This window comes from Emys orbicularis, chromosome 1 (genome assembly GCF_028017835.1).
Source record: "Emys orbicularis isolate rEmyOrb1 chromosome 1, rEmyOrb1.hap1, whole genome shotgun sequence".
NCBI lineage: Eukaryota > Metazoa > Chordata > Testudines > Emydidae > Emys > Emys orbicularis.
This window is the reverse complement of record NC_088683.1, coordinates 349,294,375-349,321,817: the sequence shown is the minus strand read 5'-3', so window position 1 is coordinate 349,321,817 and position 27,443 is coordinate 349,294,375. Positions and strand designations below refer to the sequence as shown.

The following is a 27,443-nucleotide window of genomic DNA, read 5'->3' as shown; positions in this document are numbered from 1 at the left end:
ATTGGACCTGAATGGAACTAATCCCCAGAGCAATCAGGAGGAGGCACACCAACAGTGAGTAGGCCCCATGATAGTGGGAAACTGTTTTTCCATTTGTTCTGTTAAACTCATAGCACATAATTTGCTACAACAACAACAAATAATTTGCAGCAACAACAAACTGACCTCATACTTGCAACTACCATTTGCCAAAGAAAAGCTTTCAGAAATATCACAAGGAAATTGGCTCTTTTGCTTAGGCAAAGGATGTGTACATCGTTCATGGATTCCTAAGAATTCCTTGCCATTATGTCCGATTTTATCATCTCCTTGCACTCTTGAGATCCTGCACTGCAACCGTCACCTCCACCCAAGGTGAGGGATCAGAGAGAACTAATTGTACAGTCCATAAAAACTGCTCCTTAACACACAGATCATTGTTGAAAACATAAAAGCCTACACTGATGTGTACAATATAATCAGGGCTGGCTCCAGGCACCAGCACAGCAAGCTGATGCTTGGGGCGGCCCATGGAAGGGGGCGGCACGTCCGGGTCTTCGGCAGCAAGTCCCTCAGTCCCTCTCGGAGGGAAGGACCAGCCGCCGAATTGCCGCCAAAGAATGAAGCAGCGCGGGAGAGCAGCTTCTGAAGTGCCACCGATCGCGGCTTTTTTTTTTCCCCCCTCTTCGCCGCTTGGCACGGCAAAAAAGCTAGATCCGACCCTGAATATAATGGTGTTGGTCTTGCTTTGAGCAGGGGATTGGACTGGATGACCTCCTGAGGTCTCTTCCAACTCTAATATTATATGATTCTAATACACCAGGCTTCATGTTTTTGAAGCACTACATAAATATCCGTTAATATCTATGTGACACAGCAAACTCCCTCTGCCCGCCCAGAAGCTCTGTCTCTGTACTGGTCCCAAAGTTGCTATTCATCTCAGGAGTGATAGGCTAAAAGTAGGAGATCAAGTCTTCCACTTTGCCTTTTTAACATAGTTTTCAACTCATGCTAAAATGCACTGTACCAAGAAAGAATTTATATTCTATTGTAGGTTGTCTGAAAAGTAACAATATTTCATGTAGAGAAAAAGGAGCCTCCTTGCCACCAGCATAAGAGAGAATTTCTGGCATGAAAAGATCTTAAGGGAGCCTCTCTGCAGTGGAGGGCAAGTAAATGGAAAAGAGACACCTCCTCCCTCCCCCCCAGATGTCATGGTTTACCAGCTGGCAGGTGGGAGAGTACTCTATACCATCTGAATTATTGCCCTTGTGGAAATAATAGACTGAAATGACAGCTGATAAAGGAATTCCCTTAAAATAGCAGGTCCATCTAAAACACATCTGTTAAATAAAGAAAGGCTGCAAACTCTGGGAATAATTAACATAGAAGTTAAAAAAAAAAGAAGATAAAGGAAAAGCAACTTTCCAAAGTTGTTGGGCAAACTAGTTCTAAACTAATGAGAAATGGGCCCAAACTAAAAAAACAGATGCAAATCCCCCACTTCGTAGCTCGGACCCATCTATACAAAATTCTAAGTAGGAGTTATAATCTCATTTTCATTTAAACTTGTTGCAATTACAACAAAGCTTTACAATAGTGAAGATGCAGCAGGAGTGTACGAGCTATTGGAGGAACGTGGGTGGGTACAGCAAGGGGAATGTTCAGAATGCAAATGGTCCCCCGTATCATTTGGTAGCTGAATTCTAACTGAACCAACTATTTCTCTCATACATTCCCAAAACCCATTTACTCTTGTCTTTCTCATTGTTTCAGACAGCAGAAGCCAAGCAAAAGAATTATGTTCACAATCTGATTTTTTTTAAAATAGGCCACTAAATAGTATTCAATCACCACCCCACTTGTATTTTTAAAAATGAGATATAAATCATTGACTAATCAGTATTTAAGATTCTGTAATGTTCTGAATCTCTGATTTTCACACTTTCTCAGAAGGTTGAGGGATCCTGATTGACTGCCAATGTTAGTGTATTTAAAATAATTAGATATAGCTCCAAAATGAAATGATTTTTATTAAATATAATCCATTCTTTTTGGAGGTACATTTCATGGTATAGCAGTATTTCACTGAAACCATGCAGTCTCTCCAACACATCTCAGGAAAGATGTTGGATTCCTAACACGTTATTGGTAATCTACAAAAATCTATTGTGTTTGCAAATAACTAGCTAAAGGGGCAGGTCCCTGTACTGTAATATCACTTGTTTTATTTCCGCCTTTGTTTTTTATTCAGACCACCAATGTGTCTCAATAGAGCGGGGTCTAAGGACTTGTGAACCATGTAGTCACAGAGCTGCAATGTTCAGCTAACATTCCTTCTAGCTTTTAGCACAGTGGTTAGAGAATTCACCTGGAACGTGAGATACCTGAATTCAATTCCTCCATTTGCCTGATGTTGAAAAGGGCTTTGAGTTTGGGTCTCCCATGTTGCGGAACGGTGCTCTAGCCACTGGGCTATGGGCAAGGCCGGCTCCAGGCACCAGGCAACCAAGCACATGCTTGGGGCGGCACCTGGTAAGGGGCGGCCAATCTTGGAATGGCGGGGGCAGCGTGGCGCGGCATTCCGTGGGGGGGGGGGGCGCTCCGGCGGCGCGGCATTCCGTGGGGGGGGGGGGCGCTCGGCGGGGGGGCGAGCTCCGGCGGCGCGGCGCTCGGCGGGGGGGCGGCACGGGGCGCGGCGCTCAGGGGCGGGCTCCGGCGGCGCTCGGTGGGGGGGGGGCGGGCTCCGGCGGTGCGGCGCTCGGCCGGGGGGCGCGGCGCTCGGGGGGGGGGGGTTCCAGCGGCATGGCGCTCGGCGGGGGGAGTTCGGGGGGCGGCGCTTTTTTTTGCTGCTTGGGGCAGCAAAAAAGTTAGAGCCGGCCCTGGCTATGGGATATGCTGGTGTGGGGCTTTCTCAGTCTCTCCTGTTGAAGCTGTTCCACTTTGTAAATAGTCATTGAAGCAAGGACTAGAGTCTCCCACACCCTAGCTGATTGTCCTAACCACCAGGCTAGAGAGTCATTCTCATTTGCTTTCCAATTACTATTACCTGTTGTGCATCATAACAAAAACAGCATTCTGCTTACAATATATCTGGTACATATCCCAGACCAGATGGACTTTACTAGGAAGGGAAGTTTAAAAAAGGAAGAAAAGTTAAAAAAGATAAATGAAGAAATTGTCTCCTTCACCCCCCTCAAACTCTGAGTTTTCATCCCTAAGGTGCGTGGAACTATCTTTTGTTTGTTTTGCTTTGTGAGTGTGGTTTTTTTTTCCCCCCATGATACAGACAAAGGTATCACAGATGCAGCAAAGGTATTAAGTATGACCCCACAGTTTGGAAATTGGCCTTTCCCGCACCTCCCATTCACAGGCCTAAAGCCATGACTATGCTACAAACTTTGTTCAAGGCAAGTTAGGTTGGCATAAAATCATTGCAGTTAGTATATTCCTTGTGCACATGCATACTTGGCTCCTTCCAGCAGCATTGTGTTTAGTCACTAGGCATGCTTGTGTTGATGCACAGTGTGGTGCACCAAGGGTAGGTTATCCCAGTGTGCAACTTTCCATCATCCAGCGTGCTGTCTTTTGGGAAAACTTGGCGATTCATGGTAGGAAAGAAATGAGTCACACAGGGGTGAATGGAAGCAAAAGGTCAAATTCCCATCATGCAACTTTATCCATCACATACTGCTATCCATTTCCTATAATTTTTGCACCTTTTTTTTAAATCCCAGAAACCCACATGGCACTTCTCGCTGTCCGCCATCTCTGTCATAAACATGGAGTCCATACTACTGCATGGAGCTCTGCTCTACTGTCACAAGGGCTGCAAACACAGGATGAAAAATCCTCCGGTATTTTCAGAGCCGCAGGAAGAACCACAACAACAGGGGACATGGTGGTTTTTGTGGAGAACAGATTGCTGTGGGACACAGCAAAAACCAGTTCCAGGTTTTCATCTGTTTTTATTAAAACTATTTGTTTTAAAAGCTCTTTTGCTTCCAATCTGATCTGCAAATTCTTCTTTCCCCATCCTGCTGCCTTCTGCTCTGTTGCAGGCACAATTCATTAAGATGAATAGCGTTCTGCTGGGTCTGCATCTTCAGTAAGTATTTCTGCAGCAGTTTAGTAATGATCTTAATGTTCATGGTTGTATTTTTACAGCCATCTCAACTGGCTATTAAAAGGCAGCATTGCACTTGAAAATTGCTACTGCACCACTTCAGTAATTTCAGTAGAGACCTCATGCTTCATGAATGACTTATAAAAATGGATGGTTATAATGTATTATGAGTAGATGCCACTTTAGAATATTACTCCAGGAAGTTAATAACTGTGGGGAGAATTATTAAGAATTAGGTGACTTTTTAAAAATATTACCAAAAATCAGACTTTGCTGCACAGTTTTCTCATCGTTAGCATATAAGTACACCTCTACCCCGATATAACGCGACCCAATATAAGACTAATTCAGATATAACGCAGTAAAGCAGTGCTCCGGGGGGGCGGGGCTGCGCACTCCGGCGGATCAAAGAAAGTTCGATATAACGCTGTTTCACCTATAATGCGGTAAGATTTTTTGGCTCCCGAGGACAGCGTTATATCAGGGTAGAGGTGTATTGTAATGACTAGTATACACAGCTCCACCATCAACAGGGGGTATTATATCTTAGTGATAACGTGTTGTCTTGCACGTTATGTTGGGAGGAGGGAGAATTACTAAGAAATTAAGTCCTGCCTTTGGTGCTGGAGTTGTTACTTGCTTGTCCCAATAAATAATTTGAATTCTGTCAGTATTACAATATGATCTCTACTGCCTTATTCTACTGTAAAATGAAAACAACAGGAGAACAGCATTTGTTAGGTTTGCCACTTGTATTTCAAAAATCATCCTGTTGTCAAAGGAATATTCTGAAACCAACAGGACATCCACAGTCTATTTAAAAAAGTGTGAAAACACATTTAGGCCAGACAGCTTTGTTGCAAGCAGGAACAACTTCACTGAAGTCAACTGATTAACAATTGCTTACAGGCAGGGTTGAATTTGGCCAAATATAATGACATTTGGATGTAATTACCACACTCTGTTTGCATAATGCTATACAATCACCATGTTCTGATGGCAAGGACACACTGAAGAAGAGACAGCCTTAAGTCTCTTCCCCCCCCTGAGAAAAATGCTAGAGTGTTGGAATGTAGCAAATATTGCAGCTATTTCATATTTTCATATCAAAACCATTACCCTTTGCAAAAGTATTGTACAGGACTCCGTGTTTGACAAAGATGAAGCAATGCAGAGCATGACACTTATTCTTGGGATGCATGTTGTTTACTGAAGAACCAAAGCAGCATATCTACCATTTAGGACAGTAACTGCAATGGGCAGGTTTGCCTTCCACTCAGCCAAGCAACACTATTCCTATGGGCTGGTGAAGCAATAGTCTAGAAAACCTTCACACTCTCAAAAAAGCATATTTTCTTCAAACCACTTGACTGCTATTGTAATAAGCTGTGTAGTAGGCCTGCTTCACTTCTCCCCTGCAGACAGAAAATAGTCAGCCACAGGCTAGAGTGTTAGAGCAAAGGTGTCCTGTGTAATCAAAAAGCTATTTTCCTTTGAAATCACAATAAACAAGTGTTAGTTTTCTTTATAGAATGGAAGGAGGAGCCTCCCTGCTCTTTGAAAATTGGGAAGTATGTCACATCTGACAGTCTGGGCAGATCAGTTGTAAGACTTTGGTGCCCAAAGGAGATAAGTGGGCTAATGCATTTTTTGTTCCATGAGACACCGCATAATGAAGAGAATGGTGTTACAGACCTACTCCTAATCAAACTAGAGGATATGATTTTAAGTCTGACGAAAACAAAGGAACTTATATCACCCACCTCTTTTTATTCCCACTATTCACTAGGAGCAATAATGTATTAAAATAACAAAACTACAACTAGTTCTATTAAAGAGACTCTCAATTTAGGGATATCAATTCAGTGCCGCTGGCAGAAACTAACCTACACTGATAGGCATGGTTTCTTGCAAGATAGGCATGACTTCTCACATTAGACTTTTCTATCAGTGAAGTATAGTTCTAGGCGATGGTGCTGAATCGATATGCTAAAACTGGGACAGTCTGTAATGTGACTAGCTGGAGCATTTGTTCTTGCTTGTATTAAATTGGGATCCACTAAAGTAATGAAATCCCATAGCCAAATGTTGTGGCTGTATGCCTTGTGTAGCATTTTTTTTTTCAGTTCCAATTGTGATAGGTTTTATAAGACAAAGAAATAAGGGAAGGTGGCCGCCCTGGCCCGGTGTTAATTGCAATCTCCCCTCTAAGTAGTTGATGACTCATGCTATTGTTCTGACTAGCAGTTAGGAAAGGTTTGCCAGCCTCTCAATTGTTGCACAGCTCTTGCTTTAACATTGCTCTACCATGCTCTCTGTATTATGTCCGGAGACTACAGGAAAGGAGCAGGGAAGAGAAAGCAGGAGTTAATTCACAGGAGGAGAGGGGAAGCTGATGAGACGTTTCTAATCCCGTCTTTGGGCATGAACTGGACCTTGAATTTATTCTTATACTGAAATGTAAGGCTGATGCCCTCAGGCTACACAACAATTTACAAATGTGGCCAAGAATGAGTTCTGGGAAGAAGCAGAGCTGGCCAAACAGAGTCGCCAGGTGTCTGGTTTTTGACCATTAAAGGTCTGGTCAGTGGCGCATCAGGACTAAGGGAGGCTCATTACCTGCCGTGGCTCCAGGCGGCTCCCAGAAGCAGCGGCATGTCCCACTTCCGGCTCCTATGCTCCCCTGGGGGCTCCTTATGCTCCCCTGCCCCAAGCACCGTCCCTGCAGCTCCCATTTGCCGGAAACTGTGGCAAATGGGAGCTGCGGGGGCAGCGCCACCTTGATCCTGCACCTCTGACCCCAGCCCTGATCCCCCTCCAAATCCCTCAGTCCCAGCCCGCAGCACCCTCCTGCTCCCCAAGCCCCTCATGCCCAGCTCCACCCCAGAGCCTGCACCCCCAGCTGGTGCCCTCACCCCCTCCCTGCCCCCTGAGCCAGCCCGGTGAAAATGAGTGAGTGAGGGTGGGGAGAGCAAGTGATGGGGGAGGCGTGGCCTTGGATAAGGGGCGGAGCCTCAGAGGAGGAGCGGGGCAGGGGGTGAGGCAAGGGTGTTTGGTTTTGTGCGAGTAGAAAGTTGGCAACCCTCTGGCCAAAGCTCGTTAAGTCAGAATGGCTGGCAGCTCCTTAGCTGACTACTAAGCACAATGCTACAATGAAAAGATTCTTCTTGTAATTTATCCCCAAAGATCAACTATTTAATTTTTTACTATGGTAAAAATACACAGCTACAGGTACTGTACATATACTGCAGTAGGAGGACTAGAAAACGTTTATCAGTTTTAAGTGGTATAATCAATTAACCATATATATCAGTGGTGGGAAACCTGCAGGCCGCACATGGCCCATCAAGGTAATCTGCTGGCGAGCCGCGAGACAGTTTTACATTGACCGTCTGCAGGCACGGCCACCCGCAGCTCCGAGTGGCTGTGGTTTGCCATTCCCGGCCAATGGGAGCTGCGGGAAGCGGCAGCCAGCATGTCCCTACAGCCTGAGCCGCTTTCTGCAGTTCGCATTGGCCAGGAACAGAGAACCGTGGCCACTGGGAGCTGCGGGTGGCCATGCCTGCGGATGGTCAATGTAAACAAACTGTCTCGTGGCCCGCCAGCGTATTACACTGACGGGCTGCGTGTGGCCAATGGGCCACAGGTCGTCCACCACTGATATATACAGATGACAAAAATTACAGCAGCTATTAATGTTGATCTGATAACTACACATTTTAGAGGTCTCTGATGCATGTTTGGGCCGATATTCTCAAAAGCAGTGACCACTTTTGAGTACTTTCATTGCCCAACTTGAGATACATTAGACCTGATTTTCATAAATGCCGAGCATCAGTAGCTGTAATTGAAATTAGTGACCACTTTTAAAAATATGGCTATTGATATTAAGGAGCTAAGAAGTATATTTTCGAGGAGAGAGAGTCTCAAACTGTGCTCTGTGAACAACCATAGATCCACAGTGCCTTTCCTGATATTCCCCAGACTGACACATTATGAACCACTTAAAATAAAAACATTCATATTTCTGGAGTCCCAGTTCAGTGCCTTACTCATAAGACTCAAATCCCAATCCTCCTTATGTATGATCAGGAATGTAGGGTTTTGTTCAAAATTTCAAAGACTCTATTGTTCCAAATGATTTCAACAAAACAATATAAATCTTGTTTTCAACCTGAAATTCAAAGCAAATTTTAGAGGGTACAAATCATCACAAACCAGAACTAAGTATCTATTTGTACAACGCCCTCCAAACTAAAACTGCTAAGGGTTGCCAAGGTGCATTCAATGCCCAATACTACTGAACCTACAACTGCAAGAAAAATGACTTTGAACAGGAAATAACGATGAGGTAATGGTGTTGACATTTTCATGGTGACCGCTGTATCTGCTGCTATCTGAGGTACAGTGAGAGTACCCTTTACATCTGGCTTTGTAGCTAAAAATGATAGGATTTATTTTTTAACTTACTACTGTATTTACAAAAACAAAAAGTCCCAATCCTGCAGGTTTTACGGAAACAAAATTTTAAATGAAGCCAGTGGGAGCTGGGTCTTAGTCAAGGCTGCAAAAATAGGCTCACTCCACAATGATACTACACTTTCTTCACACCACAGAAGGGACTCTCGACAATTTTCTACAGTATTCTGTGAACTCTGCGCACAAGCAATCTGCAAACTACAAAACAAATCTCAGAAAAGGGTAGCAACACTGAATGTAATTCCATACAGCCCTTCATTTATGCAGAAATATATTTAGGAGAGACGGTACTACAACAGAAAGATCCTAAACCATCTAAGAATTATTTTTTACAGTGCAAATCTATCCCAAGTACATCATCCAGGGAATGTGCACTAAGAGAAGCAAATAGCCCCAAGGGAACAGGAAGGGAGATTAGAAGAGCCCTACATTATGTTCAATTCACTATGGTCTTCTACTCATTCTGAGTGGAAGACCACTTAAAATGGGTCATACTAGTTTAACAGATCATCCAGAAAGAATTCTTGAAAGAAAAAAAAATATTGAAGGCACATTTCTGTGGAAGTCTACAGAAAAAAAAAAAGGGTACTATTGTCTAGTTAGAGAGTGGATCCATACCACATATACCATACACAAGTAAAACAAATCAACAAGTATAGTGTGACTTCAAAAGAAAGTTTGTAGAATCTCATTGTTTAGAGAGAACAAACATCCATTTTTATATTTTCCAGCAAGCAACATGGCATGAATCACATGAGGGAAAGTTAATCAACAAATAGAGATCAAAGACCAAACAAGACAGGCAACAGAGAGAGTAACATACATTCCCAGCATCTACACATAGGAAAAGAAAGGAGAATACAGCAGTAGCACATCACCATATGGGGGGCGGGGGGGGGGGGGGGGGAGAGGAATCTGATACATAAAGATGCAGTGGCCTAAACTGCCTGGAATAGCAACATCTCTATATCATGGGTAAAAAGGAAGAGAAAGCAAAGGAACTAAATACCTTTTTTGAAAGAGAATTTGATCTATCATATATCAAGTTGCCTCAGTGCAAGTCAGTGTTTTGGCCGGCACTACCACCAAGGTCAAGAATTTACCATTGTGGCTGTATAATAGAACTTCACTAATTTGCAGTAATGACAGGAAGATTCACTGTGGATTCTTAGATATTGTGAATTAATAAATAATTTCAAAACATACAAACAAAAGGATTGTTCAGAAGGAATTAAGGTTGGTTAAATGTGACATCCCCCTGCAAATGCAAACTGTTCAAAGCAAGGAAGTGCAAAGTTATGGGACACCACTTAAGCATACCCCAGTAGTCCTTTAAAGATGCATCGTTCTGCAGTTAGCCTGGGTGATCAGCACCTGGGTGAACAACCATACTGTGAAACCCATTACTATGACCTCACTGGTGTATGCCCTCCTGTTCTGTGCGTTGCTAGGACTTTTGGAGGCACACCCTAGGTTCTCTGTGCAGCAGTAAGCTGAGCTGCTCTTTCTCAGTGCATTGTGGGAGAACTTTTCTGTCCTTCTGAGTACACGGGGGAATTGTGGGAAGGCATTGGAGGACTATTAGCCTGCTTCCTCAGGGCAAAGAGGGCTGGTTACCAGCCCAAATAAAAGCAGAACTGGGAACTGCTTTCATTCTAGATAAAAGGTTTTTGTGTGTGGAAAGCAGAGGGGCCAGAGCAACACCTGGGTAAGAGCCTGGGCTAGCTCTGCAGTGAAGACATACCCTTATACTGATGGTGACCACCTCTGCATATTCTCATTAATATTTTTTCCATCTCCAACAGGAACAGAAATATACTACAGACAACATATTAACTTCCCTCAGACTCTAATGGGAAAGCTTAAACAATACCTCAGCAACAATAGCAAACATTCAGCACTGACTCGCGTACAGGTTAAGTGTGTACCACAGAATCATAGAATTGTAGGACTGGAAGGGACCTCGTGAGGTCATCGAGTCCAGTCCTCTGCACTCATGGCAGGACTAAGTATTATCTAGACGATCCCTGAGAGGTGTTTGTCTAACCTGCTCCAATGATGGAGATTCTACAACCTCTCTAGGCAATTTATTCCAGTGCTTAACCACCCTGACAGTTGGGAAGTTTTTCCTAATGTCCAACCTAAACTGCCCTTGCTGAAATTTAAGCCCATTGCTTCTTGTCCTATCCTCAGAGGTTAAGAACAACAATTTTTCTCCCTCCTCCTTGTAACAATCTTTTATGTACTTGAAAACTGTTATCATGTCCCCCTCACCTTCTGTTCTCCAGACTAAACTAACCCAATTTTTTCAATCTTCCCTCATAGCTTATGTTTTCTAGACCTTTAATCAGTTTTGTTGCTCTCCTCTGGACTTTCTCCAATTTGTCTACATGTTTCCTGAAATGTGGCACCCAAAACCGGACACAATACTTCAGCTGAGGCCTAATCATCACAGAATCAAGCAGAAGAATTACTTCTCGTGTCTTGCTTATAACTCTCGTGTCTTGCTTACAACACTCCTGCTAATACATCCCAGAATTATGTTTGCCTTTTTTTTTTTTTGCGCAACAGTGTTATGCTGTTGACTCATCTTTAGCTTGTGATCCACTATGACCCTCAGATCTCTTTCTGTAGTACTCCTTCCTAGGCAGTCATTTCCCATTTTCTATGTGTGTAACTGATTGTTCCATCCTCAGTGGAGTACTTTGCATTTGTCCTTATTGAATTTCATCCTGTTTACTTCAGACTATTTCTCCAGTTTGTCCAGATCATTTTTGAATTTTAATCCTATCCTCCAAAGCACTTGCAACCCCTCCCCGCGCAGTATCATCCGCAAACTTTATAAGTGTACTCTCCATGCCATTTTCTAAATCATTGATGAAGATATTGAACAGAACAGAGCCCAGAACTAATTCCTGTGGGACCCCACTTGATATGCCCTTCCAGCTTGACTGTGAACCACTGGTAATTAATCTTTGGGAATGGTTTTCCAACTAGTTATACACCCACCTTATAGTAGCTCCATCTAGGTTGTATTTCCCTAGTTTGTTTTTGAGAATGTCATGTGAGGCAGTATCAAAAGCCTTAAGCTATGTGTTTGTGAGGGAAGTATGCAGGGCTGGCACTTCCATTTAGGCGACCTAGGCGGTTGCCTAGGGCACCAGGATTTTTTTGGGGGGGGGCGGCATTTTGCCGCCCTTGGCGGCAATTCGGCGGCGGGGGGTCCTTCCGCGCTCCAGGTCTTCAGCGGCAATTCTGCGGCGGGTCCTTCACTCACTCCGGGACCCGCCACCAAAGTGCCCCAAAGACTGGGAGCGCGGAAGGACCCCCCCGCTGCAGAATTGACGACGACGACCGGAAGCGCGGAAGGACCCCCGCCTAGGGTGCCAAAAGCCCTGGCACCACTCCTGGAAGTATGAGGTCATATGACCCCCCTGAATGAGTGTTATTTATTAGGGAGGTTTTATACCTGCTCTATACTCCCTTTGCACCAACACAGTCAGCACATAGGGGACATGTGGCAACCATGAAACTGAACCTCAGTGTTCAAACATTTATATCAGAAAGTATAACATTACTTCACTACCCAATAAGCACTTTGCTTTCTTACTGTTCCCTGTTGTCTTTTCTCCTCCTTTGATTACTTATTACTACAGCTAAGCAAATACACCTCTAGCCCGATATAACGCTGTCCTAGGGAGCCAAAAAATCTTACTGCGTTATAGGTGAAACCGCGTTATATCGAACTTGCTTTTATCCGCCGGAGTGCACAGCCCCGCCCCCCCAGAGCGCTGCTTTATCGCGTTATATCCGAATTCATGTTATATCGGGTCGCGTTATATCGGGGTAGAGATGTAATTGATTTTTCAGTGACCAAAAAAAATCAGTGTTGGTTCAAAATGAATAGAATTTTTTTTTTTTTTTTTTTTTTGTAATTTTCAATCTGGTCACCTAAAAAAAACAACCCTTTATTTGTTTTGAACCAACACTGATTTTTTTCAGTTTTTCTCAATAATAAAAAAAAAAAGAAAAGAAAAGTCATTTGAATCAATATTTCTGAAATGCTACAAAATGAAATGTCAAAATGGTTTTAAGATTTATAAAAATTTTGGTTTCACAGGGGTTATTTTTTTTGGCAGAAACTATTAGCCACATTTATCAAAAATTGTCAAACCTGAACTTTTGAACAGTTTTGGTCCCCTGAAAAAATATTTTGGGCAATTTTTTAAATCACCCCACTCTACTTATTACCTAAATTCTTATTTCACAATTTTTATTTGCATTGGATTGTACAAGAGAATTAGCATACTTCATTCCCTTCCCCCAGTTTTGTCTTATAACAAAAGGATTAGGCCAGACGTGCCCAAGCTTTGCAACACAAAGGGACACATTGACTTAGAAGCTTTACAATTAAATCCAAACCTGACGGGACCCAGCTACAAGTGTCAGATTCGATCAGGTCCGAAAACAACCTGACCATCTTGGGTCGAGTCATCTCTGAACACCTCCTCATGCCCATGGCTTTAGCGCCGCTGCCGCTGTGTGCCCCGCTCCTGCTGGCCACTGCCACTTGCTGCACTGTGTGTGTTGTGGAGTGAGTGTGCTGGTAAGTCATAGCACTTCTCAATCCACTGCACATGCAGCAGAGCGAGGCGGCAGTGGCAACAGGAGTGGGGCAGGTAGCTGTCACGTCAATGACATGAGTAGGAGACAGCTGGAGACAGATCATGTGCCCGGGCCATGGGGAGCAGGAAGCCCCCACCAGGCTGAGCCCCAAGGATGCGGTGGCAGTGGTGGCACTGACACAGGTTCAGGAAGAAGTGCAGGGTCAGGTTGGGTCAGGTCTGAAAATGACTCGACACTCTTCGGGTTGGGTCAGCTGTGATCAGCTTGGGATCAGGTCTAGGTCAGGATTTAAAATTAGGTCCAAGCAGACCTCTACATAGGCTACGTGTCAGGAGCCTGAGAGCAACATTGAATGTATATTTAAATGTACTCACTAAGAAAAATAAAGGCATACAATTAAATGTTTTTTATTGGTCAAATTCAACCACAATGGGAAAAAATCCATTATCAGAGCCAATAGGAAGGAGTAATAGACCTAGACTTTGGCCTACTGGGATCCTTACTTCCAGTGGGTCTGCACCTTTCTAAGATAGTGACTCAGAGGGCAGCTGGCAGGCTATATTTTCAACATTCTGTCAGTCCCAATTAGAGTACCTCATGGCCAGTTAATATTATCTACTCATAGAAGGAGGGGGGAAATTAACCCCATTTCTCTACTTTTTTATACTATATATTAAAAGTTGAGGTTCAGGTATTTAGCTCAAATGTTTATCTACAGAATTTCATATCTTCAGTTTTATTGAGATTTTTAAGCCCATGTAAAATTTCCAGAAGGAAGTATGCCCTTGTATTCCAGTTCACTAGTAAAACAAGGCCGTTATTCTGTTATCTTATACTTAGATTTTAAGCTCTTTGGGGGTCTATCCTGTGTTTGTACAGCATCTAGCACAAGGGACCTGATCCATGACTTGAGCTCCATTCCAATAATAAATAGGATCAATGGTGAATTAAAATACAAGAGCAGAAGCTCAAGCCACCAGAATTTCCAGATGGCATAATCAGTTGTGTTTTACATTTGTTTCTTATTTGCTATTTTTAATCTGCCATTTCTCCTCCCAGGTTTCCTGCTCTCATCTGTTTTTCATTATCTAAGCATCTTTTCTGCAGCTGTGTTATCTTCTAAACGTCTCATTTGCTACGGAAGTGAGGTCAGGAGTTTATTATGCTCCTGAAAATTTGTTTGAAAAACAAACAAAAATGTATGATCCTGTAATGCTATAGTTACTGAAACTAATATTTTCTGTTTTTAAATTGGCTTTCTTTCTAGTGTAGGACAGAAGGACTTAAGCTATCAATCAAAACCCTTGTTATATATGCTCTGACACCATGTCTATGTATAACAAGGCGACCAACTGTCCGCTTAACAATGGTAGAATTCTACTATCTATAAATAAAAGATTCTTTATATCACCATTTTATCTGATTTAAAGGTTCTGTAAAGAAAGGAATCTGAAAGTACGTTGGCAAATGTGTCTAGGAAGAAGAGCTTCAGCAAGAACTTGACGCAAGGTTAACATCATTAGATAGCCATTTGAAAAGCATTTGTGCTATTTTTGCTAATATATGGCGACATCATTGTGTGTACCATAGTTTAAAAGGTCTTGAATGAAAATGGTATGTTTGCCTTTTTGTGTAGTTTTCTACATTTTATATTTACATAGAGTGAAGCAAGCCCTTAATGCCCTGGCTGAAACAGGTTTCCATCCATCCATGACACTAGGAGTCTACACTACAATAAAACACCCTCAGCTGGCCTTGTCAGTTGACTTAGGCTGTGGGGCTATAAAATTACAGTATAGACATTCACGCTTGGGCAGGAGCCCAGGGTTCTGGGACCCTGCAAATTTCGCTATGAAAAAGGCTAACTTGAATAAAGCTCTTCTCCTTTTTCACCTTAACCTGACTTTCTCTGGGGGACTTTTCCTTCAGTAAATACAATATTCTGCAGTAGTTCTGCTTGCAGCACTCCCACTCGGTCAATGGGAGCTATGCCTGCAAAACAAGAACAGAACAATAAGTAGAGCCTTATTGATAAGAAATCTACTGTGAGAACTCTCAATGCTCTCAATATTTCTGAGTTTTCTCATCTGAAGAAGTTTAAAAAAAGATAATTACGCATAAGAGTAAAATTCCATGCAGGGTCCCAGAGCCGGTGCTCCAGCAAAAGCCCAGACGTCTACACTGTAATTTTATAGCCCCACAGCCTGAGCCCCGCCAGCATGAGTTAGCTGACTTGGTGTTTTATTGCAGTGTAGACATATCCTGTGCGTCACAGTGGAATTTTACTTGTTGCTTATATTTTTATAAGCTTATTGAAACTAATGAACTTAGTGCTTCATAGGGATCCCTCTCTGTGTACAACCATGCTAATTACACAACTCAGCCTGCCTTTCCCATAGGACCCTAAGTAATATGGTACTCTCTACCTCCCCAAAACTGATTTGTTACTATATGCAGATGCAACAGAAACTTTCAGTGACAATCAAGTAATGTGTGTGTTGCTAGGCATATGATAGGATTTTATGTGCCCTGCATTTTTAAATGTCTAGGACTCTGCTGTCTCCTGGAGGCAACTGTTATTCCACATTCTGTTCAAATACAGCCTGCTACAGAGAAGAGAAACACCTTGCTCCTTTTCTTGTTTTGTGGTTCTCTTTTGAGCAAAAACTAATTCAGACTGAAAGTACATGGTTGCACTTTGTGTATGGAAAAAGTAGGCAATAAGACCTTCATAGAGTGAACCAAAGAGGCGCATCTATTTTTAAAGTCTTATATTTGCATCACAGTAAACAACTAACAGACCTGGATAATATACACATAGCATGTCTGGATATCAGAAAGACTAAGGCTGCAATCAGGGCATCATGGGCTTGCCTAGCTGATCCTTTAAAATTTGATATAAAAATCAAGTTAAACTTCTATCACTGATCAAGCACACAACAATTGTTTTGTTGTCAACAAAATATAAATTGTATGGAATGATCAAATAGCAAAGATTCCTGAAGACCCCAGAGATCCATAAAATTTCTTCATTTCAAAAAGTTTTACTCAATTATAAATACATGGGTTTATATATTATAATTTTTGAACAGACAGGACACAAGGGAGAATGCTGCTAAAGTTTGTAATTCATTCCTCATAAGAAATAATCAGTTTGTTGCAAGGTCTCATAGAAAGCTATTTTACATGTAAAATTACAAAGGCTGACCAAGTATCATCTTAGACAAAGTGTTTAAATTTATGCACGCTTGTTTCCTTGATACAAACACTGTGGTGTATACAGCTGTGACACTGATGATTAAAAAAAATAAATCCATTCTCATTGTCATTATGCTTGTTATGTTTCCATACACAGGAAAGAAAACACATACTTTCAATCCAGGGATAGAATTTTCAAACCATCTAAATCCCCTAGGAGCCTAATCCCATTGACTGTCAATCAGAAATAGATATTGTATGTGGGGACATATTGAATATATCTGCTCTGTAGGAGGCTGTAACAACTGAAAAGAAACTGGTTGCTGAGCTCTAGGCCCAGGGAGAGTTCTGAAACAGACCAGTAGGAAACAGGGCCGGCTCTAGGTTTTTTGCTGCCCCAAGCTCCGAGAGCACTGCCCAAGCAAAACAAACAAAAAAAAGAATGGCCGGAATTCCGCCCCTGGAATTGTGCCGCCCCAAGCATGTGCTTGCTTTGCTGGTGCCTAGAGCCAGTCCTGGTAGGAAATGCACTTGCACAGCATTTCATAAATAGCTGGTCTTTCATTTCCAGTAATAAACTTGTGTATTTGATTTATGTATTAGGGACAATTTCCTAACATATGATAAAGAAAAGATTCTGTAATGATCAGGCTTTTAAAACTCTCTCTCTCTCTCTCTGTACAGGCAGTCCTCGGACTTATGACACAATTGGTTCCTGAAAATTGTATCGTAAGTCAAAACATCGTAATCGCAATCCCCTCCATTGCGGGACCGAACGTCAAAGTCGAAGCCAATTGTTGTAAGTTGAATCAGGGTGTCAATTCAGAAGCGTCGTAAATGCCGTTTGTCGTAAGTTGAACGTTGTAAAGTCGAGGACTGCCTGTATCTTTATCAGAAGATAGCTCAAGGACATTCTAAACAATATTTTCAAAAAGGGGTGTGGCAAACTTCTGAATACACACAGAGTTTCTGTAACTACATAGGTATGGACCTGTTGGAAAATTTGACCTATCATGTTAATTAAATGATTAAAGGTTTTAAAAGCATACCTTAAGGTAGTAGACTCAAGAAGCTCAGTCTGTTTATCTTAAGAAAGAGAAGGTTCAAGGATGACTTGATCATTGTCTATAAGTAGCTACGCGGGGAACAAACTTAGCAGACAAATGTATAGCACAATCCAATGGCTGGAAGTTGAAGCTAAATAATAGGTAATTAACCACTGGAACAATTTAGCAAGGGTTGTGGTGGATTCTCCATCACTGGCAATTTTTAAATCAAGATTGGATGTTTTACTAAAAGATCTGATCTATGAATTACTTTAAGGAAGTTCTATGGCTGGTGTTGAACAGGAGGTCAGACTGGTCTTGGAATTTTGAAAAAATGCTAAACAGTTCAGAGGTATCCTCACTCATCTCTTTTGCAAATAGTCAAATTGAAGGGTTACATGGCTTCTTAATATATGTCGTGTACACTTATTTGTTTTGCATTTATAATATATTTGCAATATGCTGGCTTCCATTCTGCCCTCTATATGTGACCCACAAATCCACATCTGATGCAAAATCATCAGCTTACATGCCAACCATCCCTAGTTAGATTAACTTTTGTAAAACATTTAAATCCCTCCAAAAAATTTCTCAGTCCTATGTACTTCAGCTGAAAATAAATGCATGTATTTTCCCTCTACAAATTTCCTTATTTATGGCTTTTAAACACTGACAAGTATGAGCTACTGCACATGCACATACAAGTACAGGAATTGATCATTCAGTGTAGGTGATGCTGCAGAGGGCAAGACTCAGTTTTGTGAGGTGCATTCTCAGCACAGTAGGTAATGAAGTCAGCAGTATATTGAAACAAATACACAAAAGGAGCATTTTTAAATATCTTTGCTATAATAGGTTTGACATCAGAACAGCCTTCTTGTCTGAAAACTAACAGTTTTTCTTGTTGAAAATAAGATAAATGATTATAAATCTCTTTGGGTATATAAATACTAAATGGTTTCTATGGTTTATAGCAATGATAGGAAAGCGTAATTCACAGACAAACTACTTTCAGTGTGAATGGACAGAGTGTAGTGCCAGGGATAGATGTTAGCACTCAAGCCTACAAGCCAAGATCTTTAGATTCTATTCCCAACTTTAGAACTAACGTGCTGTGTGGCCTCTTGTAACTTCTGTGTCCTTCAGTTTACTCATCTGTACAATGGACATAACAGAGGTACACAGCTACCTCACAAGGTCTGACTAATCGTTGATATAAGACTTTGAAATAATCAGATTAAAATTGCTACTATATGAAAATTAATACTAATTTCAAAAAATTTAACCAGCATATATATATTATTTTCCTCCTCTTTTCCTTCTTCCTCCTTCCTCTGTAATACATATGAAGCATACAAGCACATCACTTACAGCTCAAACTATAAAGCATAAAGACTTATTTTTTCCAAGAGCTGATTATTTACTTTAATTTTTTCAACCTGCTTTTCAGTTAACTTACTTTCAGTAATGCTAAAATGGAAATTTAAGAGACACCTAGTTTAATAATACAATTCAATAGCTGGAGTATATGTCTGCAATAAATTACATATTCATTAACTAGAACCATCAAATCAATACTTGTAAAACTAAGAGGTAAAAAGTTCTTCATTTGTCGTAAAAGCTTTTTTCATATTGACTCTGTTCTGTAACAAACATAAAACAAAATTGTTCTAGGCACACAACGAAAATGAAAATCTTGCAAGAATTTTTTTTAATAAAGTGCTAGCATCTCATTTCCATTTCCACAATGCAGCCACTGTTACAGTAAAGCTAAATTATTTCTGTCTCATCAAAAGCTTAAAGGATGTGTTATGTTTAGTTTCTTTAGGTTACTCAAGATAACAGTTGCACTGTACATTTGTTTAATTCAAAATTCTTTAAAACACTGCTTCCTGTACTGTTCCAATTTAACATGTACATATAAAATCTCCCAGCATAGACTGCTTTGAATTTGAAAGTCAATTTTGTATTATAACATTCTGGATTCTTAGGGCTAAATTCTTCCCTCAGATGCACATTTAAATGTACCTTACTGTTTGGCAATAGTAAGCGGTGAACCATATAGTGTTGAAGTCCAAGTATCAAATGCTTGTGATATTCCTAATATAGAGGTACTTACAATATGCAGGACTTTATGCTATTTTTCACAGAACATTACAAAATTTCTCAGTAAACAAATAAAATCCACTAATACTGTCATACCAGCTTCCAGAAACACGAATTCTTTAAAGATGAGATGAGATCTAATGAAAGCCAGTGAAAAATCATTTTATTTCCAAACTATCCAATGAATATGTCAGACTTTGTTTCACCTGACTCATTCATTATTACTAAAGACATCTATATAAAAAAAAACAATCATGGAGCCATGTGGTCTGATGGAAAATCTCCACTGAAGTGATTGGAGCTATCCTAGAAATGAATTAGGCCCCTTATTGACTAAGAGTTCATTGGTATCTGCTGCCTATTCTCCCCCCTCCCCCACTGAAAGTAACAGTTCTGTTTGTGGTATTATTAGCTATGGAAAATAAGGTAGTTTCAAAAAGATGCTTTTCAGGTGGGAATGAGCATTAGGATCAAATGAGCGCTTAAGAAAGAAAGGTCTTGTTTTCATGCAAATATCTTTAGTAAGAAGAAAGGGGGAAAGAGTAAATGCTGAAAGTTTTACATATGAGCAGAATTGCTTCTAAGAAATATTTTATTTTCAGGTTTTCTATGAGATCCTGCAATTTACACCAAAGTCTTCACAATGTCCAAAGGGCTCCTTCACCAGCCAGAGGGTTTAGCTAGTGAAGACAAAGTGATTTAAGCCTGTGTGCAGGGAAGGTTTTATACTACATTTCCATGGCAACTTGATGAGGAGAAAAATAGCGTATTCAAGGACAAGTGAGCTATCTTGCTAGGACAGTCTGTTCTCTCTCTTATTCTTTCAACTGTAGCTTTGGGAGAGAGAAATGTAGGGGAAACTCTGGAAGGAGAAGTCGGGGGATGCTCATATGGCCTTTTGAACGAAGGGGAATTGGAGAAGACCATATCCAACAACATCCTAAATGAAAGGCAGATGCTGGAGCTGGGGAGAAGGTTTGGAAGAAGGAGGGCTGCCTGACAGCTCACTGGCTGACACCTCTTCTGTCCTTCCTTTGCAAGCACTGAGCTATCTCTGCAATCATTACCGTCTAAAACAGACCAGCTGCCCAAATTCCCTCTGTACTGAATATTAGATTCCAGTGCTCTCATCAACAGCTGCAGGGAAAACAGGCAACTGAACTCAGACAGTGACAGTCCAAAAGCATTTCATTTCAGCTCTCAATATAGGTCAGCACAGCCAGATTCCAAAACATCAGGCTGAGGTGCCAGTTACACAATGATGAAGAGTTTAGTTATGCAGCAAGAACGAAATGTCAAAATGTGGGTTCTCTTTTACATATTTACCTTTAGGGCCTTTGAACAATTGGATTTCTACAACCGTCTCCAGAATAGGTCTCCTTCGACGAACATACAATCGCACAATAGAACCAGCCTCTTTTAGTGCTTCTACTGCTTTGCTGTGAGAGACCTCTGATACATCAGCCTCATTCACCCGCAAGATACAATCATTGACCCTGCAAGGAAAGAAAAAACAGACTTAGAGAATGTTGCATTTGTTATTTTGAAATTGAGCAGAATGTGCGTCATCAGAACTATTATAAAATGAACATAGGTTAATAGGAAAAACAAGGAGGAGTCCCTGTGGCACTTTAGAGACTAACAAATTTATTTGGGCATAAGCTTTCCTGGGCTAAACCCCACTTCATCAGATGCATGGAGTGGAACATGCAGTAGGGAGGTATAAATACATAGCATATGAAAAGATGGGAGTTGCCTTACCAAGTGGGGGGTCAATGCTAACGAGCCAATTTAATTTAAATTGGAAGTACGTAATTCTCAATAGTTGACAAGAAAGGGTGGAAATCACTTTTGTAGTGTTAATGAGCCAATGTAAACAAGGTGGGGATGTTTGTCAGGTCACAGATTTAGTGTGTTGCATTTCTCTGATTAACAGTGGGAAAATGGCACATCTGATTGTATTTGCCAGCCTGTCTGATCATTTACAGATATGAACTGCTGCTTCCTAGTATAAGCGCTTTGGGGAATCTACTGTCTTTTTTCTGTGTTTGTAAACCTCGTACAATGGGGGGCCTGGTCCATGACCAGCACTCCCAAGTGCTAGAGCAAAACAAATGAAGAATAAACTTCTTCTCTGGCTCACTTTCCTCAAGGTAGGCCACTTCCCAGCTCTATTCTAACAAGGTAGTCTTATGTTAATGTAATTTTGTTAAAGAGCTCATGCTATGTTATCAGTACTATGCTTATTCTTAAGGAAAACAGTTATTTAAATATACACAAGGCAATCACTTTTGCTTCATTCAAATACCTCCTTAAAACTTTTTTCATCAGGAAGGCCCACCAGTGATATCACTTAAATTAAAAAATTTTTATCACACATTGTAGTGAGGCAGCATGGCCTCCCTCCGAGACTGAGGGGGAGAAACCACTCTCTAACTGCTGGTGGGTGGAGCCAGGCAAGCAATGCCAGAAGTAGAGGGGCACAGGAAGTTTAAAAGATGGGCTCTGCAGCTCAGTTATGCAAGAGCTGGGGAAGGAAGACCACTGCCGAGCCCTGCAGCCAAGACTGAGCTCTACATTGCTGAGAACCCAGAGGAGGAGCCGGGACTGCCGACTGACCAGTACCTGGAGGAGCTACTGGGACTGCCACTGGCCATATACCCTGGGGAGATGGAGGAACCCCAGGAGATGGAGGTACACTTCAAAGGGGTAGTAGGAAGTAGCCAAGGGACACCAGACATTAGTCTGGTTGTGTTGCCAGAGTCTAGGTCAGCATGTTTCAGTGGGATCCCCACTAACCCAGTGGCAGAACCCTCAGGTTCCTGTCAGAGCCCTGGGCTGGAACCCGGTGGAGGAGGGTGGAACCCCTGCTGCTGCCAGCCCCCCACACTGGGGTGAGAGCCTACCTACCCTAGGCTGGATGGCCTGTGTTTGCTATTTGCTCAGCCCCTGCTCTGAGGGCCAGAGCCCCTAAACTGCTTGTTGCTCAGTCCCTGCCCAAATTGAACTATTGTACCAATGGCTCATTGTCAAAAAATAAACATGTAACCTTAACATCCGGGACCAATCTTTCCTCTGTCATCCCCATGTCACAATTCAGGGCAACTACACTTGTATTCCCCCATGTGGTCCCTCGAGAGAACCCATTCTAGGCTCCCAGCTCCTCAGCCATCACCTCTCTTGGATGGAGACCAATGTGTCTCTCCCTCCCAACTGAGTTTTTTCCAGGATCCACAGTTTTCTACCTACACTGTGATATCCCTAACAAGCCAGACTGCCTAAACACACCAGCATCTGCACTTTGCTTTCACTTTGAACAGCTGTAATAAGCAGACATTATAAACTACCACAGAGCTCTTTATAAGCAAACATATTTATTTTAAGGTGAAAGCATTACAGAGAAAACATTAAAAACAATAAAAGGCCCTACACGCAAGCTAATAAGCTTACCAAACATCACACCCCAACAAGGGCTCTTGTTGGAATCAGTCCTTCAAACCTCACAAAGGGTTTTTCCTGTGGCTACAAGCTCATAACAGCCTTGGCTCAGAACCAGAACAACCATAAATAGTTTAGTCCAGAGATCAGCAACCTTTGGCACGGGCCAAGGGATGTGCTGGCTGCCGCTTCCCGCAGCCCCCTTTGGCCTAGAGCAGCGAACCGCGGCCAGTGGGAGCGGTGATCAGCCAAACCTGCAGACGTGGCAGGTAAACAAATGGGCCCGGCCCGCCAGGGTGCTTACCCTGGCGAGCCGCATGCCAAAGGTTGCCGATCCCTGGTTTAGTCTTTTCTTTATAGAGTTTGGGACACTTCTCAGGGCCCACTTCAAAAGGCAGGGTTTTTGCATAACCCAGGTTAGGGTATGTGTGTTCACCTCCCCCTAGATATATCCCAGGAAATCCACTTCACACCTATTATTCCAAAAGTCCATGCTTGTCTGTCACATTGTTCAATATAGTCCTTTGATCATCCATCCTCACAATAATATATAATCTTTGTGTTTAATAAAATGGACCCTAGAGGTACTTAAACTTAATTCAGTAGGTTTTTCCAAAGATATTGCAGGCAGCTTCCATTTCTGTCACACCTCACCCCACAGTTTTATTGCTCTTTACTGGTCATTGGGTGCAATTAGATTGTATGTGCTTTCGGGCATGCACCTTGTGCAACATACAGCTACTGTGAGTTAACTAGCCCCATTTTATGTGGTGAAGATATACATAAATAATAACACGCAAGCAACAGAACTAACTGAAATGACAGTACTCGAAGAAAATAAAGAAAGGACCGTAAGGGACCTCGAGAGGTCATCTAATCATACTTTTATATATGAAGTTTCACTCTAGACTCAGGGTATTCCTTTAACGCAATACACCTGTGAAGCAGGATATCCTATCACAGACTCAAGAGTTCTAGTTTGCTGAGGGGAATATAAAGTCATAGCCAAAGCATAAATGAATTTCCAGGGAATTATTTAGACTAATTCTGAAAGAGCAGAAATTTTGTGTTCTACAAGATTGTTATAAAAAGCCTTGGAAACCGAAGACACATTGTGTTAAGTTTTTGGAGAAAAGAAGAGATACAGAAGAAAACTTTGATAATTTTCTATTGGTACAACTGGGAAACAAGATAAACAATTAAAAGTCTCCTTATAAAGAGTTATGTATCTAAAACAGCAAACATACAATTTTAGGCTGCATTAATAGAGGCATAGCATGCAAGTCATGAGAGGTGATATTACTGCTCTACTTGGCACTGGTGAGGCCTCAGCTGGAGTACTGTATCCAATGTTGGTCACCGATGTATACAAAGGATGTACAGAAAATGGAAAGGATCCAGAGGTAAGCAACAAAGATGATCACAGGGATGGAATGCAAGGCATATGAGCAAAGGATGAAGGAACTGGATATGTTTCATAGAAGATTACGGTTGGAAGAGACCTCAGGAGGTCATCTAGTCCAACCCCCTGCTTAAAGCAGGACCAACCCCAACTAAAACATCCCAGCCAGGGCTTTGTCAAGCCGGGCCTTAAAAACCTGCAAGGATGGAGACTGCACCACCTGCCTAGGTAACCCATTCCAGTGCTTCACCACCCTCCTAGTGAAATAGTTTTTCCTAATATCCAACCTAGACCTCCCCCACTGCAACTTGAGACCATTACTCCTTGTTCTGCCACCACTGAGAACAGCGTAGCTCCATCCTCTTTGGAACCCCCATTCAGGTAGTTGAAGGCTGTTATCAAATCCCCCCTCACTCTTCCCTTCTGCAGACTAAACAATCCCAGTTCCCTCAGCCTCTCCTCATAAGTCATGTGCCCCAGCCTCCTAATCATTTTCATTGCCCTCCACTGGACTCTCTCCAATTTCTCCACATCCTTTCTGTAGTGGGTGGGGGGAGGGGGGCACAAAACTTGACGCAATACTCCAGATGTGGCCTCACCAGTGCTGAATAGAGGGGAGTAATCACTTCCCTCGATCTGCTGGCAATGCTATTACTAATGCAGTCCAATATGCCGTTAGCCTTCTTGGCAACAAGGTCACACTGTTGACTCATATTCAGCTTCTCATCCACTGTAATCCCCAGGTCCTTTTCTGCAGAACTGCCGCTTAGCCAGTTGGTCGGCAGCCTGTAGCAGTGCATGGGATTCTTCCATCCTAAGTGTAGGACTCTGCACTTTTTCTTGATTGAACCTCATCAGATTTCTTTTGGCCCAATCCTCTAATTTGTCTAGGTCACTCTGGACCTTATCCTTGCCCTCCAGCATATCTACCTCTCCCACCAGCTTAGTGTCATCTGTGAACTTGCTGAGGGTGCAATCCATCCCATCATCCAGATCATTAATGAAGATGTTGAACAAAACCGGCCCCAGTACTGACCCCTGGGGCACTCCGCTTGATCCTGGCTGCCAACTAGATATCTAGCTGTTGATCACTACCCGTTGAACCCGACAATCTAGCCAGCTTTCTATCCACCTTATAGTCCATTCATCTAACTCATACTTCTTTAACTTGCTGGCAAGAATACTGTGGGAGACTATATCAAAAGCTTTGCTAAAGTCAAGGTATATCATGTCCACTGCTTTCCCCATATCCACAGAGCCAGTTATCTCATCATAGAAGGCAATCAGGTTGGTCAGGCATGGTGAATCCATGTTGACTGTTCCTGATCACCTTCCTCTCCTCCAAGTGCTTCAAAATGGATTCCTTGAGAACCTGCTCCATGATTTTTTCAGGGACTGAGGTGAGGCTGACTGGTCTGTAGTTCTCCGAATTCTCCTTCTTCCCCTTTTTTAAAGATGGGCACTATTTTTACCTTTTTCCAATCATCCGGGAGCTCCCCCGACCGCCACGAGTTTTCAAAGATAATGGCCAATGCTCTGCAATCACATCAGCCAACTCCCTCAGCACCCTCGAATGTATTGCATCCGGCCACATGGACTTGTGCATGTCCAGCTTTTCTAAATAGTCCTGAACCTGTTCTTTCACCACTGACAGCTGCTCACCTCCTCCCCATACAGTGCTGCGCTGACCTTGTCTGTGAAGACCTAGGCAAAAAAAGTAGTGAGTACTTCAGCTTTTTCCACAGCATCTGTCACTAGGTTGCCTCCCCCATTGAATAAGGGTCCCACACTTTTCCTGACCTGTATAGTTTGGAAAAGAGGAGATTAAGGGGGGATATGATAGCGGTCTTCAGATACTGGAAAGGCTGCCATAAAAAGATGGAGAAAAGTTGTTCTCACTTGCCACAGAGGGCAGGACAAGAGGCAACGGGTTCAAAATACAGCATAGAAGATTTCAGTGCTTTATTTGTGCCAGGGCCGAGCACTGGCACTAGGCTTGGCAGTTCATCAGGGCCAGCTCTAGGTTTTTTGCCGCCCCAAGCAAAAAAAATTTTGGCTGCCCCCCGTCCCAGCCCTGGGCTCCTCGCCGCACCCCCCTGCCACCCGAGCCCTGGGCTCTTCTCCACCACCCGCACCCCCCTGTCTCCCCAGCCCTGGGCTCTCACCCCCCTGCCTCCCCAGCCCTGGGCTCTCATCCCCCCAACTGCACCCCCCTGCCGCCCCAGCTCTGGGCTCTCCCCCACAAACACACACACACCCTGCCGCCCCAGCTCTGGGTTCCCCCTACCCCCCACCATTGCCCCCCCACACCTGCCGCCCCAGCCCTGGGCTCACCCCCCTCCCCACCTGCACCCTCCTTCCGCCGCAGCCCTGGGTCACTGGTAACTCGCTCCCAGGGCACGTCATTCAGCAGGAATTTTAGATGTGCACAGAACACAGACAGGATTGGTTCACATATGGTTACAGAACTGCAGTAAAGTGGAACAATTTTCAGCTTGTGTGATTGGAGGATATCTGGATGCATATTATAAGACTGTCCTACATAAATGAGGAAAAGTTGAGGTGCATTTATTATTCTTTTGTTCCACTCTTTCTTTCTATGGGGAATTTGCCAGTGCAATATCACCGGCTTCCTTTTAAACAAACAAACAAACAAACAAACAAACAAGGCAATGGCAGTTGAAAATAGCAATTCCAGTCCTAATAACCACTGGGAAGCATTTCTTGCTCAATTTTATCCTACTTTTTCTACAGCAAGTTACAGTGGATCAGTATATTTGATCTGGGAGAAATGAAGTAACAGCTGCCCAAACTGAGCTTGAGCACTCCTGAATTTTGAGGTGTTCAAATCTGGAAGGCAGGTGCTGGGGGAGGGGAAGGGGGCTGTGGCTCCGCAGGGGAGCACGGCAGCATGTATGCAGTAGCGTGTCTGGCGCTGCGCGAAGCCAGACACGCTGGTCTGAGTGGCATGGTAAGGGGGCTGGGGGGTTGGAGAAGGGATAGGGGGTTCCGGGGGCAGTCATGGGACAGGGAGCAAGGGGGG

The 27,443-nt window shown here is 42.8% G+C and overlaps 1 protein-coding gene across 7 annotated transcripts in view; it reads right to left on the bottom strand.

Annotated features, from left to right (window-relative positions):
• DLG2 (discs large MAGUK scaffold protein 2) overlaps nt 1–27,443 on the bottom strand; it is a 933,774-nt gene that overhangs the window by 407,871 nt on the left and 498,460 nt on the right. For all 7 annotated transcript variants that reach the window (XM_065406536.1, XM_065406561.1, XM_065406510.1 and 4 more), the window contains one exon: nt 20,887–21,056. In XM_065406536.1, coding sequence (XP_065262608.1) covers nt 20,887–21,056 — 170 coding nt within the window. The remainder of the gene's footprint in view (nt 1–20,886; nt 21,057–27,443) is intronic.